A 20,865-nucleotide genomic window follows, 5' to 3' on the forward strand; every position below is an offset into this window, starting at 1 on the left:
AAGTCCTGGGTTCCATTCTCAGTACCACATGAACAGAAAAGACTGGAAGTGCTACTATGGCTCAAGTGGTAGAGAGCTAGCCTTGAGCAAAAGAAGCTCATGACAATGCCCAGGCCCTGAGTTCAAGGCCCAGGACTGACCAAAAAAAATAGGGGGGGGGAATGTCAAAATTTTATCTTGCAACATTTTTCAACTTCTTGCACAGCTTCAATTTAATTTCAGAAGCTTAAAAACATACATATGTGGTGATTATTTCATTTGCTATCTCATCAATACACGGTCTGTTTTTCTATCTTAATGAATTACTGTTAAAACATGTGTACCTCATGCCACTTTAAAAATCCTTTCTTACTCTCTTTGACTAATCATCCTGCAAAGTAGGTTTATATGTTCAACTTTGTGGGGATAATTTCCTTCAAAAGTGCCTGCTGTTTTGTGGCTACTACTTTGTAGAACTGTGACAGCTTCCCTGATGTTCAAAGGGAAAACTTAAGTTATTCCTAAACATTTACTTCTAATTTTTCTCACTTCCTCAATCTTTTACTTCTCTATTCTTCACTTTCCCAGGATCAGATCAGCTTCACAAACAGTGTGAGTGAAATATTGAAGATAATATGTGAGACACACTGAAATTTATGTAGATTTTTAAAGTATTACACAATTTCTCCCAAAGTGTTTTGCTGCATAGGAATATAAAAATTGTGTCTGTGGTAATGCCCCTCATAATTACAAATAAAATGTACTTCATTATGTTTAGATAAAAGGAATTATTATTTTTCTAAAAATTCCCTCATATATAAGTCAGAGTGAACCCAAGGTGTAATTTCCCTGTTCATTTCAATTTATTTACTTTAGACAAAGGTTCACTACATACAGTTTGGGCTCGCCAAGAATTAGCAATCCTTTTGCCCCAGCCTCCTTACTCCTGGGATTGCAGGTGTGAACAACCATACTCATCTTGTCCTGATTTGTTTTATTTACCCAAGAGTCATTCCCACTACAGCCAGCAATCAACATATTAACAATGCAAAATTTCTCCTATCTTATCCAGGAAACTAGATTTATGAAGAGACAGTGTCCACTGGCTCCTAGCCAGAAAACCACTCTTACAAAGTGAATATGAATGTAAGTAATACATAGAGTTGTCTTTACATTTTCTTTTACCACCACCACCACCACAACAACAAACCAGCCTGGAAGCTTTAAATATGTCAAATTTTTCATCAGCCAATCAGGCCTAATGTTATAAGTCTGGAGCCAATGGGTGCAGAGTAGGGGCGGGGCGTGGAGGAAGTAACTGTCAGTGATGTTGCGGTTGATATTGGCTGTTCAAGTGGGAGGGCAATCGCTGGTGTCTGCTTCTCCCTTTTGTCTCAGAGAGTACTCCTTCTGAGGATGGACGGTGAGTCTTCCAATTTCATTTTCTGGAAGTTGCCTTTTCCCACTGCTACTTTGTCTCTGAGCCTCCACTCACAAAGGGGAAAAAACAGTCATATTTCAGTCATAGATCAATATTTCAGTATTTCAGTTATTCAGTATTTCAGTCATGGATTCAATCATTTCCTTTGGAAATGTCTACCCTTCTTCTGGAAAGCTGGCACTTTAAGAAAGTCCTTACCAAGAACTTATTAAGTCTTTATTAAGGATTTATTAAGGACTCTCCTAAAAATAAACTAGCCTCTTAGTTTCTGCTGACTCTCCTCCTTTATGCTTATCATATATCAGTTCTTTCCAAGTGATTCACTGGTCACGATACACTTGAAGAATGCCTTTGCATTGACGAAAGGCAAAGCTCCAGAGGCAAACTCCCTGATGTGAATCTTCTCAAATGGATGGAGCTGACCCTGTGCTAGAGGAGAGGCCTTAGGAATATTGCAGATCACCTACCTCCAGTCAGTGAGTATGGCCTCATGAGGCCACAATAAAATATGGTTTAAATTTTGTAGCTGGTAACCAGTGCCCTCTCCAGGATACTTGTGTCATTGTATTCCTGAACAACATGACTCAGCCTTAAATTTCTGAAAGCTGGTTGGCTGGCTTGTTAAGGATGATCAACACAGCTATTAATTACCTCCACACACAAGGAGGAACATTAGCTACTCTATTGATAAACTAGAGAATATATGTAGTATGCCATTATCCCCCCCTCAGGGATTTAAACTAATAAGCTTAGTAAAGCTGTCAAAAATCAATTTAGACTGAAGATAAGCCTTCACGGAATTTACCATCTGGCTAATCTCACTATTTCTTCTTTACCGATATGCTGAAAAGTATGAAACCATAGAAATATTAGCATTTACAAGCTAATTTAAAATGAAAAATTGTTTTCCTTGGGTAAGATTATGTAGGATGCCTTAAAGTAGGTACAGTGGCCCACAACTGTAATCCTAGTTACCCAGAAAATAAATCAGGGGGCTCAAGATTCCAGGGCAGTCAAGAAAAAAATGTTAATGAGAACCCATCTCAACAAATACTTCAGGAGTGCTGAATGAAGCATGTCTGTAATCTCTCCTAGATGGGAGGTATACGTAGGAGTACTGAAGTTCAGGTCAGCCCAGACAAAAAAATGCAAGAAATGGTTGGTGACTCATGCCTCTAATTCTGGCTACTCAGGTAGCTGAAATCAAAAAACCTTGATTCAAAGCCAGCCTTGATAGAAACAGCCAAGAGATTTTATTTCTAACTAGTAAAAGCCAGATTGTATATGCAAATTTCTGCAAATGTCTTCAACCCTTCAATTCACAGGAACTAATGCAGAGTACTTCATCCACCTTTGTCACTACTTCAGAATTGTTTTAGTTTATTGCATGATTAAAATTCTTTTGTGTATATGGTGTCAAGGATTAAGCTGAGTCTAAACCTATTACAATACCATCTAATACTATAACATCCCATTTTAATCAGTTCTATAAAGTATGCAGTGAATTAAAGTCCTCTAACATTTTGAGGAGAAAAATCAATGCTGAGATTGTGATCCCATGTCAGCCTTACACTCTTCGAGTATCTTGAAAGCATTTGTGTGTGTGGTATTTAAAAAGTATTAACAATTATTGACCCCTTTATTTTAAATAAATGGCTTTCCATGTCTCCAGGTTGGAGACATGGCTCAAAATAGTAGGGCATTACCTAAGCAAGAAAATCCAAACAGAAACAAGGCAGGAAGGAAGGAAGGGAGGGAGGGAGGGAGGGAGAGGGAGGGAAGGAAGGGAAAATCATTGATATCTGTAAGACCTATTATTTATTGTCTAGATAAAATAACAATAGAAATGAAAATATTCTTCCTCCATTCAACTTCCCACCTTGGACAGTTTCCATAGTCTTCTTCTAAGCGGAGATAAGATAAATGCTCCCATTGTCTATCCTGAGTTCAGTAAACTGCGTGAGCTTGTGGTCCCCTGGAGGGTGAGTGGTTAGATGGAGAACCCTTTTCTCAGACAGTTGTGCATGCAGGTTGATAAGTGAGTGGTAACTGGTATTGCTAATTGTCTAGAAGATGTTGCTAACAAATATCTGGGATTCTGCCTTTTCCATTTCATTTAAGTTGAAAGCACCAGCAAAGGGAGAGGTATCCTTAATTATTTTTCTTGGCAGAACTAGGATTTAAGCTCAGAAGAATATGCTTGTCCTGAATCAGACCCTCGGCATATACAATATTAATATACCCACATATATGTATATAGGATGGTCCTTGAGTTGGAACTCAGGTGTCTTTCTACTCAAGTCACCTCCCCAGCTCTTTATTTGCAGACCATCAAATAACATAAGAATGCATAAAAGATACTCATTACCTGACATGGTAGTATAACATCTCCGTACATCAATGACATGAACATTAAAAATAAAAAAGAAGAGGCTGGGAGTTTGGCCTAGTGGTTAAAGTGCTTGCCTAGCATGCACGAAGGCCCGAGTTCGATTCCTTGGTACCACATACACAGAAAAAAGTCGGAAGTGGTGCTGAGGCTCAAGTGGTAGAGCTCTAACCTTGAGAAAGTCCAAGGACAGTGCTCAGGCCCTGAGCTCAAGCCCAGAACTGGCAAAAAAGAGAGAGAGAGAGAGAGAGAGAGAGAGAGAGAGAGAGAGAGAGAGAGAGAGAGAGAGAGAGAGAGAGAGAGAGAAATACATGATTTTTCTGTTTAAAAAGTGAGCAGGAGCTCATGCAGAAGGCAAACCTAATGTTCCTTTGATTTCTCTGAGTTTTGCAGCGACACAAAAGTCGGACTCAGATAAGCTATTATGGACAGCATTGTGGTTAACAATACTGAGCGCATGGGTCCGAGTAAAAGAATGGACGATAGTCCGTGGTCAAATTTTGTCAGGACTATGTCTTTAACTACTCCGCAGAACCTTCCGGAAATCATTCTCATATTATCTTTGATCTGTACTGTTGGAGGTAAGTATTCCTCTTCTCTGGGTTGATACATCTCACATCGCTACCCTAAAAAACAAAGGGAAATGGTCATAGAAAATGAGAATTTTGTTCCTCAACTCCTACCTTTATCTCCATTATTTGTAGTAAAAACGAATCTAGTAATGACCTACTCCTGACCTACACTGGGTCGGTGCAGGCACACCTCCTTAACTCACAATCAAGTTTCAGTACAAATGAAGCAAACAGGCAGAAAATGAATGACTGGGATTGGGCATCTGGTGGGCTCTATCTAAATGACAAGTTAACACCTGCCTCTTTTTTTTTTTTTGAGGGGGACAGTCCTTTTTTTGTGTATGTGATGCCAAGGAATTGAACCCAGGGCTTTGTGAATGCTAGGCAAGCACTCTACCACTAGGCCACACTCCTACCACCTGCCTCTTCTGAGGAGAAAGTCACATTAGAAATAAAGATGGTAGGGGTCGGGAGTTTGGCCTAGTGGTAGAGAGCTTGCCTACCATGCACAAAGACCTGGGTTCAATTCCTCAGTACCACATGCATAGAAAAAGCCAGAAGTGGTGCTGTGGTTCTAGTGAAGCTCTGGCCTTGAGAAAGCCCAAAGAAAGTGCTCAGACCCCGAGTTCAAGCCCAAGACTGGCAAAAAAAAAAGAAAGAAAGAAAGAAAAAGAAAGAAAGAGAGAAAGAGAGAGAGGGAAAAGAAAGAAAGATGATTGTGTGTGTGTGTTTTCTCTTTGGCTCAGTTAACCAGTCTATGACAAAGAAGTAGAAAAATAAAATTAAGCAAATGATATATTACTTATTGAGCTTTTTTAATATACTTTGATATCAGTGATATTTAAGATGAAACAAAGTCAATATTAATTTGATTTTCTAATAGTAGTAATAGTTAAGTGGTAACTAGGTTTAATCTGCTGGGTAAATTATACCCAGGTCTTCATTGCACTTTGGATAGAAGGTTTATTCAAGTTTATTTATTAACCTTTTATTGCTTGAATTTGAATGAATATCTGGTGCTAAAGAAGGTAGTCATTAGAGTCATATCAGATTAAAGTTCTATAAAAGGGATGATATTTTGCCTTTTAGTAACAACCTCCCTTTTTGCAGCATTTGTGAACATGTATTTGAAAGACTTTCCAATTCCTCTTCCTGTGATATTATTTTTAATTGGATACAGTTTTGAAATCCTAAGTTTTGCATCTTTCCAGGTGTGTATAACAAATGAGTATCTTTTCCTTACATCTAAGAACTGCACAAATGTCACTATGGCTTAAGAAAATGCTCATCCACTCGATGCTCTGTCATTAAATGGGTGCTTGTGGTGTGGACAAAGGAACCCGGAAAAGGGAAGACCCATCTAACCACAGTCAGAACAGTCTCAGCCTTAAAGCACACATACTGAGCATGTGCTCAGTTACTGAGTATGAATCTGTGACCAGATCAGAGATGCTCTCAGAAGGGAGAAGAAGGCCTCCACAGCGAGGCAGCCTCTGCCAGGCCTTTGGGAATTGAGTTCACAATGATGCTTCAAAATCTATTTGAGGATCCATTGAGGTAGAAATCAAGAAAGTTTATTCGTAAAGGAAAGCACACAACTCACCTGGGTGTATGCTCTAATATCGTAAGGGTTGATGGTGAAAAACTAAGTTAGGGTTTGACCTAGTGGTAGAGTGCTTGCCTAGCATGCAAGAAGACCTGGGTTTGATTCCTCAGTAACACATACATGGCAAAAGCCAGAAGTGGTGCTATGACTCAAGTGGTAGAGCTCTGGGCCTTGAGATAGCCCAAGGTCAGTGCTCAGGTCCCCAGCACAAGCCCAGTACTGGCAAAAAAAATTTCATATGGTTTCTGTAAGAATAGATACTAGTTTCTAAATGTGTTTAAGGCAGAGTATATCAAGAAACATAAACTGGTTAGGTGCCATTGTTTCACACATGTAATCCTAGCTACTCAGAGCTGAGATCTGAGGATTATGTTTCAAAACCAGACTAGAAAGGGAAGTTATTAAGACTCGTGTCTGCAATTAACTACCAAAAAGCCAAAAGTGAAACTATGGCTCAAGTGGTAGAGTGCCAGCCTTGAACAAATTAGCTAAGGGATAGCACCCAGGCTCAGAGTTCAGGATCTAGTACCAGTATAAACATATGCATATGTGTGTGTGAACTGATAAGAATGGAGTCAGGTAGAGAAGACAGAATATTTGCTGTAGGGTAAATAAGATGCATATAGATGTATTAAATAGTATTCTAACATGGGAGCCTATGGCAAACTTCTTTAATTAAAAGTAAAATATAAAATTTTATTATGCAATATTTAAAATTTTTGATGTAGTTACTCAACTTTGGCACCCAAGCTCAAAAGTAACCATATATGATATATCAACGAAGTAGTATTCATAAATAAAACTTTATTTACAGAAACAAGTGGCAGGCCCAAATAGGACTTAAGCTGTGGCTTGCCAATGCCCATCTCCAGACAATCAATGTGAATGTGAATATGAGAATAATTGGCTTTCCCAACAAACTTAGCCAGCAATGTTGATAGGAATTTTAGCAAATATGTATGAATGTGAAAACCAGAAGCAAATCACCATTTCCTTTGTGATAAACAAACACATTTTGTGGTCATAAGGATTTTGACAAAAAAAAAGTTATTCCAAGTACTTCTAGAAACTTGGTCACTTAGTAACTTCTTCAAAGGAAGAGAGCCTATGTCAAGAATTGGGAAAGGGTTGAGATTTGACCCTACTTGCAAACTGGTAGCTAGCCTGCCACACTTTCATAGTCCTGGCAGTAGACAGAAAATGCCCAGAGCAGGAGCATTTCTTTTCTTTTCCTGTTCTCAGAATCCTGATGGCCTGGAAGAAGACCTTAAATCTTTTCAAATTGGTAGTACTGTAGTAATATCTGCTATCCTACCCTATGAAGAGACACTACATTGACTATATTGAATGGTCATATACATCTGATCTTTCCTCAAGAAGACTGGTGGAATGGAACCCAGAACAGAATTTACTAATTCCAACTAAATAATAATATCCATTGTTAGTTATTGCAGCCAAACATTTTAGTCTCCCATATGTGTGTGTGTATGTAGATTACACACCATATATTATATAGAATAGCTAATTATTTGTGATTTGGAGAATATAATCATATATTCCTTTGTGGAATTTTGTGCATCATAGTCAACCTGCCTAAAATCTCTTTCTTTTTTCCTGTCTGCATTAAAACTTACAGCATATATTTTTAGTACTCCAGTCAAGATGTTTCTTTAATTTGTCTTTAAAATAATGAAACAGGCCAGGAATTTGGCCTAGTGGTTAAAGTGCTTGCCTAGCATGCATGAAGACCCGGGTTCGATTCCTCGGTACCACATACGTAGAAAAAAAAAGCCGGAAGTGGTGCTGAGGCTCAAGTGGTAGAGCTCTAGCCTTGAGAAAGTCCAAAGACAGTGCTCAGGCCCTGAGCTCTAGCCCAGGACTGGCAAAATGAAAAAAAAGCAAAAACAAAACAAAACAAAACAAGAAAATAATAAAACAGTCATAGGATTATTATTAACTTTCCTTTGTAACTGATAATAATTGAAGGAAAATTCTGAAAATACAGCTGAGTTAAGACTTTAGCACTTATTGCATTGTGTGTGTATCTGCTGAAAAATTTTGGGGTATATTTTATTTTTATCAAGGTAATGTACAGAGGGGTTACAGTTACATTTAACAAGTAGTAGGTGCATTACTTCTCACACACTGATACCCCTTCTCATGTTTTTGTCCCCATTTCCCTCCTGTCCACCCCCTCCCAATCATCTTTTTTCCCCTTCCCTTTCCTATTTCAAATAAACAAATAAACATATACACACTATACCAGATAACAAAGTCAGATATGAGATTAACAATATGATATTAACCAAAGGGCAACAAAGGAAAGGAGAAATAACATAGTAAATTAAGAATAGCAATCACTCAAGATAAAGCTCTTGTTTCCATAGCCTAGAAATGCTTTCATTTAGTCTCTTCCTATATGACCTTATGTATCTAGGTTTTGAGCTATTGTAATCCTCTGCTAGGAGAATCCTAGATGTGTACTAATTACTACAAATGAGGGAAACCATTGAGCCTGTGTTCTTTTGGGTCTGACTTCATTTAATAGGATTTTTTTTCCCAAATCTTTCCATTTCCTTACAAATGGGGTGATATCATTCTTTCTGATGGCAGTATAGAATTCCACTGTGTATAAATCCCACATCTTCTTGATTTAATCATCTACTGAGGAACATTTGGGCTGGTTCCATATCTTTGCTACGGTAAATAATGCTGCAATGAACATCATTGGGCTAGTGGCTTTAGTATCTCCTTATTTCTGGATGCTTGGGTAAATGCCAAGGAGTGGAATTGCTGGGTCATAGGGGAGCTCTGTGTTTAGTCTTTTGAGGAACCACCATACTGCTTTCCATAGTGGTTGAATGAGTTTACACTCCCACCAACAGTGTAGTTATCTGCTGAAATTTTCATCTCTTCTGTGTGAGCCAGGTTTGTCCAACATGTACTCTATGCTATCAAAGGGATGGATGGACAGGAATAATAGATTCTTGCCTTGCTAGGTACAAAGATATGCAGTTGCTATACAATGGATGAATCCAGAGTTATTTTTTGGTTTGTTTACACCAGTGATTATCTTCACGGTTGCATTTGACATGGATGTATACATGCTTCAAAAATTATTTTGGCAGGTAAGTCTTCTTTTTCCAGTAATGCCACTCACTGTTTATTTTCAGATTTGTTAAAAAAAATTGCACCAGAGCGGAAAACAAAGAAAATGGAATGCATGCAGGGTACAGAGCTATAAATTCACTTTTATATTTTAGCAAATAAATCTATCTAGAGTAATTGTCTAGTCGAATGAAAACACAAGGGGAGGGGAAATATCAAAGGGGGGAAAAGCAGTTTTGAAACTCCTACTGGCAGAACTTCATACCAATTATTATTTTAACTCTGATGGACTGTGAGAGAATTATTATAAAGCATATAAGCCCTAGCAAAAAGAAATTGTTAAGAAAAAGTTGTTTTAAATTCCTGATGTCTTAACCTTCTAAAGTAGAGGATAGTCACAGGCAGCTTGAAACAATTCACAGAGATTTCTGAAATCACTGGAGATGTGCATGGGACCAAAGAAAGACCCCAAGATTATATATTCCAAAGCAGTTTTTCCAAAGTAATCAAAACCATTTTTCACCTATGCCATTTCCTCAACAGCATTAGAAACAAAATTATTATAACAACACATTTTAACCCAGTGTCAGGCACATAGAGTCCAAGACAATTGACAAGAAAACAAAAATACAAAGAACAGATATCTGAAAGTAGTTTGAATTGGCTCAGGCAATCTCTGCCCAGCCAACTCGCTGCTTCTCTATTAGGGTAAGAAGGCTTAGCTCAAGTTAGGTAAGCTGAATGGCCCCTCTCTAGTGTCTGCTGCTGAGTGCTATTAATACTGGCTGGTGCTACATGTCTAATAATCCTGCTCTTTAAAATCAATACAAAAGCAAACTGATGGTTCTCCCATAACATTTATTTGCAGATAGTTTTAATTACAATTCCTGGCTTTGTGGTGAACTATATCTTAATTCTCTGGTATCTGCAATCCGTGACTAAATTACCTTTGAAAACCGTCTCCTGGCTACTATTCGCAGCTGTCCTTGTGAGTTCAGACCCAATGCTGACTGCAGCTTCCGTAAGAGATCTGGGTAGATACACATTTTTCTCTTAGTATATTGAGAACAATTCATGTTGTAGCTAACTCATCCAGTTTTAAGGTCTTTAGTGACGGTCTTTAACTATGTAGCCTGGTGTAGTGGAGAAAGGGAAGGGAGCATTGGGATTGAGAGCTGGCAATGATTCTGCAAGTGATGCTCAGAGAAGAAGGAAATGGCAGTGATTGGCTTATTAACCTGTAAACACTATCAGATTCTAGACTAGGGCAGAATGCATGTATAGAATACCAACCCAGGGCAATTATAATATTGCATGTCAACTGTGGTGATACTTCTGGGGTTCAATATTTCTTGTCCTTTGAAAACAGTCATTCACATTATGCCATTGAAAAATGCCATTGCTGTCATTGTCAACCTTAAGATAACAATAACAACAAAACCCCGAAAAATCAAAGAACAATAATCTTACCAGCTATTATAATCTATACAATTTTAGAGTCATAAAACCTATAGAAAGGTAAAATGCCTAGGAGAAATAGGACCAGAAGTCAGCCTCAGAGACATAAATTATGAGATATGAAAAGTAAACCAAAGCTAAAATAAAAAATCTGCGAGTGTGGCTTAAGTGGTAGAATGCCTGATTATCAAGCACAGGGTTCTGAGTCCACTGCCAAAATTAGAAAAGAAAAGGCAATAAAATAGAAAATTAATACAGAAAAGCCAAATAATCCAAGATCCCCACGCAGAAAAAAATCCCTAATATTCCATTTATCGACTTTTTATTGTTAATTTTTATTGTTATTATAAAGGTGATGTTCAGAGGAGTTACTGTTATGTAAGTCAGGTAAAGAAGACATTTCTTTTTGGACAATGTTACCCCTCTGCTCACTCTCTCTGTTTTTACCTCCCATTCCCACTTACAAACTCACTGACATTTTAATATTGACATCTAAAAAAAAAAGTGTCCGAAGGTGGAATATGACACACAGTCCTTCATGCACACCCACAAATGGATGTGCTTACAACATACACATGCATTCTTTTCCATTTCATTTTCTCTTTATGTCCAATTAAAAGGGACATGGCTACTTGAAGCCAATAGAAACAGAATATGAGAAACAAGTGTGGGTAAATACACCAACAGAGAACAGTTGAGCCTCCAACAGAAGGGCAGAGATGACTTATTTTGCAATGCTCAGGGAAGACCTGGATCATGACAACAATTGCTCTCCAACAGGACTGGACCATTGGTTTTTCTTCTATCAGCAAATATACTGCAGTTACAGAGTGATCAATTTCATCATGTAAAAATATTTACAACCTTTGGCTTTCAGCAAGTCACAAAAGCACTCAAGTTAATGGACAACTGGTAGACAGCTAAACTTAGAATACCATCAGAAATCGAGGGAAATTCTGAAAGTGCTGTCCATTCATGCAACTTTATTTCTAAAACCATTCAAAAGAATGTATGGAATGCTAAATAATCTTCTACTCTAGCTAGATTATCTGGACAATTGGCTTGTCTGGACAATTATCTTTAGACATATTATGAATTTATCTTTCAATTATATCATCATTTTTGTCTTCCCTTATATGTATCTGATCTATAATGAGTTCATTTTTGTAGGGTAAGTGACTAGATTTCAACAAAATTAATTTCATGTTTTCATCAATGGTTTGAAATGAAGAGTGACATCTTGGGTTAATTATAAGACTTACATAAATCATGCTGGGCAACAGTTAATTTGCATAATTTTGATGATTTAGATTTATCCTTAGTGAAAAATTTAATATTCTTAAAGGGAATTGTCAGTGTGATTATTGCTTATGTATGTAGGGGAAATTGTGTAATACAAATCTATAGCAGAAAAAAATCATCCTACTTGCCAATATAATTTTATTCCTTCGTATTATTACTTTTAAAAAGTCTTTTCCTCCTAGGTCTTTCTAGAGGCCTCACAAATTTAATAAACGGAGAAAGTCTGATGACCTCTGTTATATCATTGATCATGTACAGGAGCGTTGTCAATATTAACCTGAAAAAAAAGCTTGTTATGAACACCACCATTGGTAAGGAATTGTGCTTATTTTTTCTTCATTTCTTGAAATCAGAGCTTTGTGTATTTTCTCAGAACTGACATTAATTTTCTAGTATGCTGTAACTTATGCTTCTAGAAACCGAGGTTTTGTGAGTAGCAGTCACCATGTATACAACCCAACTACGTACTCCCTCTTTGATGTCAGTGGTGCTTTGTTTTGTTTTGTTTTGGGTTTTTTTTGCATTTTTTATTGTAATTAGTAAAAGGGTTACATGATATTTGCCAGATAGAAGGTGCATTAATTCATGTACATTGATACCCTTTCACATGTCTTGGTACCCATTTCCCTCCCCCCACACACCCCACACCCGTCTTGGTTTTCCCGCCTTCCCTATCAAATTTCAAATAACCAAATACAAATAAATTCAATATATCAGAAAACAAAGTGAGATACTATAACAATATGAGATAACCAAGGGACAGCAAAGGAGATGAGAGACAACATAGTACATTAAGGACAACAATCATTAGTTATATGGCTTTTGTTTCGATATTCTGGAGGTCCTTTCAATTAGCTTCATACTATATGGTCTTATGTATCAAGATTGTGCTCTATTGCAGATCTCTGCTAGTAGAGCCCAAGGTTTCTACTGATTATGACGAATAAAGGAAACCATTGAGCCTAAGTTCCTTTGAGTCTGGCTTACTTCACTTAATATGATTTTTTCTAAGACTTTCCATTTCCTAACAAATGGGGCGATGTCATTCTTTCTGACAGCAGCATAGAATTCTATTGTGTACAAATACCACAACTTGTTGATCCACTCATCAACTGAGGGACATCTAGGTTGGTTCCCTATCTTTGCTATGGTGAATAGTGCTGCAATGAACATTGTTGTGCTAGTGGATTTAGTATGTCCTTGTTTCTGGATGGTTGGGTAAATGCCAAGTAGTGGAATTGCTGGGTCATAGGGGAGTTCTATGTTTAGCCTTTTAAGGCACTGCCACACTGCTTTCCATAGTGGTTGAACGAGTTTGCACTCCTACCAACAGTGTAGTAGTGATCCCTCCTGGCCACATCCCCTCCAGCATCTGTTATTATTCATTTTCCTGATCCTGGCCATTCTAACTGGAGTGAGGTGGAATCTTAGAGTTGTTTTGATTTGCATTTCTTTTATGACCAGAGATGTTGAGCATTTCTTCATGTGTCTTAGGCCATTTTTGTTTCTTCTTCAGAGAAGATTCTCTTTAAGTCTTTGGCCCATTTTTTAATGGGATGGTTGTTACTTTGGAGATTAGTTTGGGAGTGATTCAATTTTTTGAGTTGTTGATATATTTTAGATATGAGGCCTTTGTCCGTTGTTTGGTTGGTGAAGATTTTCTCCCACTCTGTAGGCTTCCTAATTAATTTACTAGCTATGTCCTTTGCCATACAAAAGCTCTGCAGTTTAATGCAGTCCCACTTATCTAGCCTTTCTCTGATTTGTTGTGATTCTTGGTCCTTATTAAGAAAGTTTCGACCTGTGCCGAGGCGGCCTAGTGTATCTCCTATTCCTTCCTGTAAAGTTTTCAGTGTGTCAGTTTTACCTCCAGGTCTTTGATCCATTTGGAGTTAATTCTAGTGCAAGGTGACAAAGAAGGATCCAACTTTAGTTTTCTGCAGGTGCTTAACCAGTTCTGCCAGCACAACTTGTTGAAGAGGCTATCTTTCTTCCATTCTATTTTTTTGGCTCCCTTGTCAAAGATTAGGTGGCCATAGGTCTGTGGTTTAATATCTGGGTCCTCAGTTCTATTTCATTGGTCTTCAGGCCTGTTCTTGTGCCAGTACCAAGATGTTTTGATAATTATAGCTCTGTAATAGAGTCTAAAGTTTGGAATTGAAATTCCTCCAGCGCTGTTCTTTCTGCTAAGAAGTTTGTTTTTGCTATACGGGGTCTTTTATTATTCCATATGAAATTTTGAATTGCCTCTTCTATTTCTTTAAAGAATGCCATTGGGATATTGATGGGTATTGCGTTGAATTTGTAGATAGCTCTTGGCAAGATTGTCATTTTCACTATGTTGATTCTTCCAATCCAGGAGCATGGGAGGTTTTTCCATTTCCTCAATTCTGCTTTAATTTCCTTTTTTAGGGTTTTAAAGTTTTCATCAAAAAGGTCCTTTACATTCTTAGTTAAGCTAATTCCTAGGTACTTTATTTTCTCTGAAGCTATAGTGAAAGGAGTTTCTTTCCTGATTATTGCCTCGTTCCTCTCACTGTTGGCATAAAGGAAGGCAGCTGATTTTTGCGGGTTGATTTTATAGCCTGCTACTCTTCCAAAGTTTTGAATCAGCTCAAGGAGCTTGGGAGTAGAGTCTATAGGATTCTTTAAATACAGAATCATGTCATCTGCAAAGAGGGATAGTTTTATTTCCTCTTTCCCTACTTGGATCCCCTTTATGCTTGCTTCTTGCCTTATTGCACTGGCTAGGAATTCTAGTACTATGTTAAACAGTAGTGGAGAGAGTGGGCATCCTTGTCTCGTTCCTGATTTTAGAGGGAATGGCTTTAGCCATTAAGTGTAATACTAGCAGTGGGTTTCTCATACACAGCCTTTATTACATTGAGGAATGTTCCATGGATTCCTAGTTTCTCCAGAGCTTTTAACATAAAGGGGTGTTGGATCTTGTCAAATGCCTTTTCTGCGTCTATTGAGACAATCATGTGATTTTTGTCCTTGCTCCTGTTGATGTGTTGGATTATATTAATTGATTTGCGTATGTTGAACCAGCTTTGCCTCCCCGTGATGAATCCACTTTGATCATAGTGTATAATTTTTTTGATGAGTTGTTGTAGACGGTTGGCCAGTATTTTGTTGAGAAGTTTTGTGTCAGTATTCATCAAGGAAATGGGTCTGTAGTTCTCTTTCTTTGATGAATCTCTGTCTGGTTTGGGGATGAGGGTTATACTGGCTTCATAGAATGAGTTTGGTAAGGAACCTTCATTTTCAATTTCGTTGAAGAGCTTGAGGAGTATTGGTGTGAGCTCTGCTTTGAAGACCTTATAGAATTCAGCTGTGAATCCATCTGGCCCTGGGCTTTTCTTAGGTGGAAGTTCTCTAATTGCCATTTCTATTTCAGAGCTTGAAATAGGCCTGTTGAGTTGGCTTAGTTCTTCTTGGTTCAGTGTGGGTATGTTAATATTGGCTAGGAATTCATCCATTTCATCTAGATTCTCAAATTTGTTGGCATAAAGTTTTGAGAAGTATTCCCTCATGATATTCTGGATCTTGGTAATTTCTGTCGTGATATTACCATTTTCATCTGCGATTTTGTTTATTTCAATATGCTCTCTTCTTTTTTTGGTAAGATTTGCTGAGGGCTTGTCAATTTTGTTAATTCTTTCAAAGAACCAACTCCTTGTTTTGTTGATTCTTTCTATAGTTTTTTTTGGATTCCAAATCATTTAATTCTGCTTTGATTTTAATAATTTGCTTTCTTTTACTGGGATTAGGGTTGGTTTGTTGCTCTTTTTCCAGGAGCTTAAGGTGAGACATTAACTTGTTGGTTTGCAATTTTTCCAACTTGTTGTTGTAGGCACTCAGCGCTATAAATTTTCCTCTGAGTACTGCCTTTGCTGTGTCCCAAAGGAGTTGGTATTTTGTGTGCTCCTTACTGTTAAATTTCATAAACTGTTGGATTTCTGTTCTGATCTCTTCAATGACCCATTGGTGGTTCAACAATGTGTTGTTCAGTCTCCATGAGTTACAGGGTTTTCTTTGGTGGAGGTGTGTGTTCAGTTCAAGTTTGATGCCTTTGTGGTCTGAGAGTGTGCATGGAATAATTTCAGTGTTTCTGAATCTGACCAGGTTTGTTTTATGGCCTAAGATGTGATCTATTTTGGAAAACGTTCCATGTGCTGCTGAGAAAAACGTATATTGTGTTGTTGCTGGGTAGAATATTCTGCAGATGTCTGTTAGATCTAGTTGGTCTATATAGTTGTTCAGTTCTAAGGTTTCTCTGTTGAGTTTTTGCCTTGTTGATCTGTCCATAGGTGAGAGTGGTGTGTTAAAGTCACTGACAATCACTGTATTTCGATCTATGTATGGTTTCAGTGTAAGTAAAGTTTGCTTGATGAAGTTCGGAGCTCCGGGATTGGGTGTGTAAATATTTAGGATCGTTATGTCTTCCTGGAGGAAAGATCCCTTTAGTACTATGTAGTAACCTTCTTTGTCTTTTCTTACTAGTATTAGTTTGAAGTCTATTTAATCTGATATGAGGTTGGCAACTCCAGCCTGTTTATGGGGGCCGTGAACTTGATAGAGTTTATTCCAACCTCTCACTTTCAAAAGATGATTGTTTTTTGGGGTAAGATGTGTCTCTTGAAGACAGCAGAACGATGGCTCTTGCTTTTTGATCCAACTAGACAGCCTATGCCATTTAATTGGAGAGTTAAGTCCATTGATATTGAGAGTTAGGATTGAGAGATATTTATTAGTTCCTACCATTTTTAAAAGCTTTTGTTAGGGCCTGTGTCTTGACAGTTCTTGTGGTCCTTTGATGGTATGCAGTTTAAGTGCCATTTCTTTCCCTATATTGCATTTATTTTGGTTTTCTATGTATAGAACATCTTTGAGAATTCTCTGTAGTGTTGGTTTTGTTGCGACATATTGTTGCAGCTTTTCCCTGGAATGGAATGTTTTTATTGTTCCCTCAGTTATGAATGAGAGCCTAGCTGGGTACAGTATTCTTGGTTGGTAGTTATTTGACTTAAGGGCATGACATATATGCTTCCAGTCACTTCTTGCTTGCATGGTCTCTGCTGAGAAATCTGGGGTCATTCTGATTGGTTTTCCTTTATAGGTTACTGAACCCTTTTCCCTGGCTGCCTTTAGGATCCTTTGTTTGGTTTCTATTGATCTAGTTCGGATTACGATGTGGCGGTGGGATGTTCTTTTCTGGTCAGGTCTGTTTGGGGTTCTAAAAGCTTCTTGTATCTGGATGGGCCTGCCCTTCTGGATATTTGGGAAATTCTCTGAGATGATTCCCTGAAGTATATTTCCAATACCATTGACCTCTTTCTCCACGCCCTCCTCAATACCAATTATTCTTAAATTAGGCTTCCTAATTGTATCTTGGACCTCCTGAAGCGCTCTCTCATTTTTCCTAGATTTGGATTGACTCATTTTCTGTTCTTTATAATAACTAAATTATCTTCAGCCCCGGAAATTCTCTCCTCTGCATTGTCTAACCTGCTATCAAAGCTATCTACTTTATTTTCCATCTCCCTTGCTTCTAATTGCTCATTTTTGATGCCTTGCATCTCTTCTTTTAGATCATGTATGGATTTCTTTAGCTCCTTGATTTCCATTTGAGTGGTTATCTCAGTAGCTTTATTTTCTTTGAACATTTTCTGGAGTTCGGTCACCTTTTTATTTGTGGAGTCTATGAATTCATCCATCTTTCTTTGCAAAACCTTTATTATGGCCTCCTTTATGGCTTCTTCTTTTTCACTTATCACCTTGTTTATGGTTTCCTCTTGTTCAGCTATGGCTTCCTCCCTTATCTCTTTCTTTATATTTTCACATTTTTCATTCATGATGTTTATCAATTACATTTGTATAGCACCTGGAAGACTCTCCTCTAGGTTTGCCAGTGACTGTTCCATTGTCTGTTTACATTGGGTGGGGGATGTTGTTTCTTGATTTGACATTTTTCTTGAGTTTCTTGTTCTGCCCATTTGAAAATGGGAGCAAGATTAATACTAAACACGATTATAGTTTTTCAGATATAACCAACCTAGACCTCTGTAGCTGGCAGACACTAGATGTTCACAAGTTTTGATTGGTGTTATCACTTTCTTTTTGTGCAGTTACCGACCAGTCTAATACATCCACTGATAAGTAATTTATACCCAAAGCAATAAGCCCCTCAATCCAATCTCTATTGTCTTTAAGTCCCTCTGAGCCTAGAGAATAATTAAACACCTAGATATACAGTATTGCTCGACAGCCATCAAGTGTAGATCCATGCAGTATAAGGGTTGAAAGACGAACAGAGGTCCAGAGATAGAAAAATAGAATGAGAGGTCAGGGGAGGTACAAGAGGATTAACGTAGGAGTGTAAGAATATTGTAATAATGAAGAATAGGTATAGCGTAAGGATAACTGACCTAAGTTGGTAAGTAGGTAGCGTATTTGAGTACAATGTTTGGAAAGTATTAGAATAAAACTTATGTGTTGCTGCACGACTAGCTCTTAGCCCAACCAGTGGCCTCACAGTGGACCATGGGATGGATCTGCGAGCTTCCGTCTGAGCGCGGTTGGCGGACGTTTTCCTGTGCTGCTTTCAGGGGCGGCCCCAAACCAAGGGTCTGGGGATTGAGAGTTTCAGGGGCTCTCAGCAGGACCAGCAGGAGACCCCTCTGTTCCCAGGGGCGGGGCCCAGCTGGGGACGTGGGCTCCAAGGGTGGAGCCGTGCCTTTTTGGTTCTCAGAAGGGGAGCTTGGCTGCTGGTCAGCCCTTCAGATCCCTGCTGTGTTTCCACTGCTTTGTCAGAGTCTGTGACTGTGGGGGGCCCCTCGGTGCTGTCTTGCTCAGGATTCCCAGCTGGAGGATGCCCTGCTGAAGAATTGAGGGGGGGCAGATGCTGGCTCCTATTTACCCGCACCCCCTACCCACTGTTGTAAGGCAGGGTCCCAACGCCCTCCACTCTCCAGATCCAGTGGCCTGGGAGAGGAGCCTGGTGGGCGGGTGGGAGCTGGGACAGCTCTGCCTCCCCTGGTGGGGTGCTGAGTCTTAGATTCCGCCCGCTTGTCAGTCTCCAGTCAGAGGGCTGGGGGTTAAGCCCCTTGGGCGGGTGGGAGTTGGGACAGCCCCACCTCCCTTGGTGGGGTGCTGGGTCTTAGGTAGCCCGCCTGTCAATCTCCAGTCAATGGCCTGAGGGAGGGGGCTGTTGAGGGGAGGGACAGGATTCTAAATTCCTTGCCCCCCTGCTCCCGCCAGTCTTTCTCGGGCGGGGTGTTGGGGTCTGAGTTAAGTTCTATTGCTTGGCACCTGCTCTGCTTTCCCGATGTGTTTGGGGACGCGCTGTATTACTCACGCCTCTGTGTCCATCTGCGGGAGCTCCTCGGTGGTGGGGAGTCTTTCACTCCCCTCGGGTCTCTGCCGCCGCCTGTGTTCCGCGTCTGGGTTCCGCTGCTTCTGCCGTTCGCTGGCCCGGTTCTGTGCTGGTTTCTGCAGCCGTTTGGCTCCCGACCTGGCGCCCTCCACTGCCGCTGCTTTTCATGGCTTGGAGCCGGTGCCCGCCGCCGCTGAGCCGGCACCCGCTCAAGCCGCTTTTCGAGGCTTGATCCGGCGCCAGCTGCTGCTTTTCGCGGCTTTCCGCGGCTTTCGCGGCTTGGATCCGGCGGCTAGAGGTGGGGGAGGGGTCCTCGCGTTCCGAATTCTTTGAGAAAGTTGGATGTGAGCTTTATCTGGATTTCTTTTCCGGTTTGAGTCCTTCTCCGTTGCTTTTTGAGTTTGTTGTTGTGGATTTCTTTAGATAGTTGGCTCGTGGGACTCCCTGGTTCTCTCTTTTTGTCAGAGAGAGCTAGGCAGCGTCCCTATTGTCTCGGCGCCATCTTCCTTCTCCAGTGGTGCTTTGTTGTGAGGCTGACTTGGGCCTTTTTCATGAAGATATTTACAAAAAGCAACACATCACTCTGAAATAAGATGCCAGGCAATGAGGTTGATTTTTGTTTGGTTGGATTGTAGTAAGTTTTGTTTCTGTGTGTGTGTGTGTGTGTGTTATTTATATACTGATGGGTGGCTTCAGAGATTGACAAGGTAGCACATCCATTGTTACTAAGAAAAGGTAGTTAGCTTCCTTTCCCTTCCCAGAGCCTGTCTCCTGGGAGGTAATACAGAATGAGGTTATTCAGCGAAGAACATATCAGATGGGGCCTTCTCCAGAGCCAAGGAGCAGGAATCGTAACCAGAGGCCTGGAAGGTACTCATGAGCTCTCTCCTTTACCTTTCTCAGACGTCCTGTTCTGAACCACAGTACCTTACTTTATACATGTATATGTACTGTAATGAATGACTGAAGTGGATGATATACCTCTATAATTGTTGCTCTGGACGAGGGCTGTACTCCTCCTGTCACTCTTACAAGCATCTTCTTGCTTCTACTCAGTCTACACTTCCCTCCAAAACATTGCTTTTTCTAATATGTAGTCTCTGAATTCCAGTCACTGGGAGAAAGCACCCTATTAGAATGTCTATGAAATAAAAATAATCGTATCACAATACAAAGAAGGTATTTCTTCTTTTATTCTACTGGCATTTGCATGGATTTTTGAAAATCAGCAGTCTTTCTGAAAAATTGACAACATGCAGTGTTCTAATCACGGAGTATACCTTTTTGTTGTTCTGAGGCCCTCTGAAGCATTGTCCCTATTATTTCCCTACCACCCTTTTCCCCTTGAAAAGACCACTTCTTTAAGAGCTATTACCAAACATTCCAACAAGGGATCTGGATGATGCCAAATAATCCACTCTGCTGCACTGTAATCCTTTTACCCCCTCCCCTCCAAATGGTGGATGGTATGGGTTTCCATGTCCTGGAAGAGTGCTTTGTTAATGAACATCCAGTAATTGTGTTTTCCTGTGTTCTGACCAAGCCCCACCTCACCTATTCATATGGAAATTCAAAAGTGAAATCTCTTCTTCCCCAAGAATGTCTCAAAAGCACTTGCCCAGTGAGCGAGCC

The 20,865-nt window shown here is 39.5% G+C and overlaps 1 protein-coding gene across 6 annotated transcripts in view; it reads left to right on the top strand.

The window, feature by feature from the left end:
• The first annotated feature begins 3,275 nt into the window (after positions 1-3,275).
• Positions 3,276-20,865, top strand: part of Slc9c1 (solute carrier family 9 member C1) — a 66,726-nt gene continuing 49,136 nt past the window's right edge. For 2 of the 6 annotated variants that reach the window (XM_090346674.1, XM_090346666.1), the window contains exons 1-6: positions 3,277-3,402; positions 4,203-4,390; positions 5,492-5,592; positions 8,987-9,115; positions 9,964-10,129; positions 12,038-12,166. In XM_090346674.1, the coding sequence (XP_090202800.1) occupies positions 4,234-4,390; positions 5,492-5,592; positions 8,987-9,115; positions 9,964-10,129; positions 12,038-12,166 (682 nt within the window). In that variant the 5' untranslated portion in view covers positions 3,277-3,402; positions 4,203-4,233. Of the gene's footprint in view, positions 3,403-4,202; positions 4,391-5,491; positions 5,593-8,986; positions 9,116-9,963; positions 10,130-12,037; positions 12,167-20,865 lie in introns of those variants that run through there. The other 4 variants (XM_090346683.1, XM_090346658.1, XM_090346693.1 and 1 more) reach the window with 4 other exon arrangements.

The sequence above is a fragment of the Megascapheus bottae genome, chromosome 1 (assembly GCF_031878675.1).
Source record: "Megascapheus bottae isolate mThoBot1 chromosome 1, mThoBot2.hap1, whole genome shotgun sequence".
In the NCBI taxonomy this organism is placed as follows: Eukaryota; Metazoa; Chordata; class Mammalia; order Rodentia; family Geomyidae; genus Megascapheus; species Megascapheus bottae.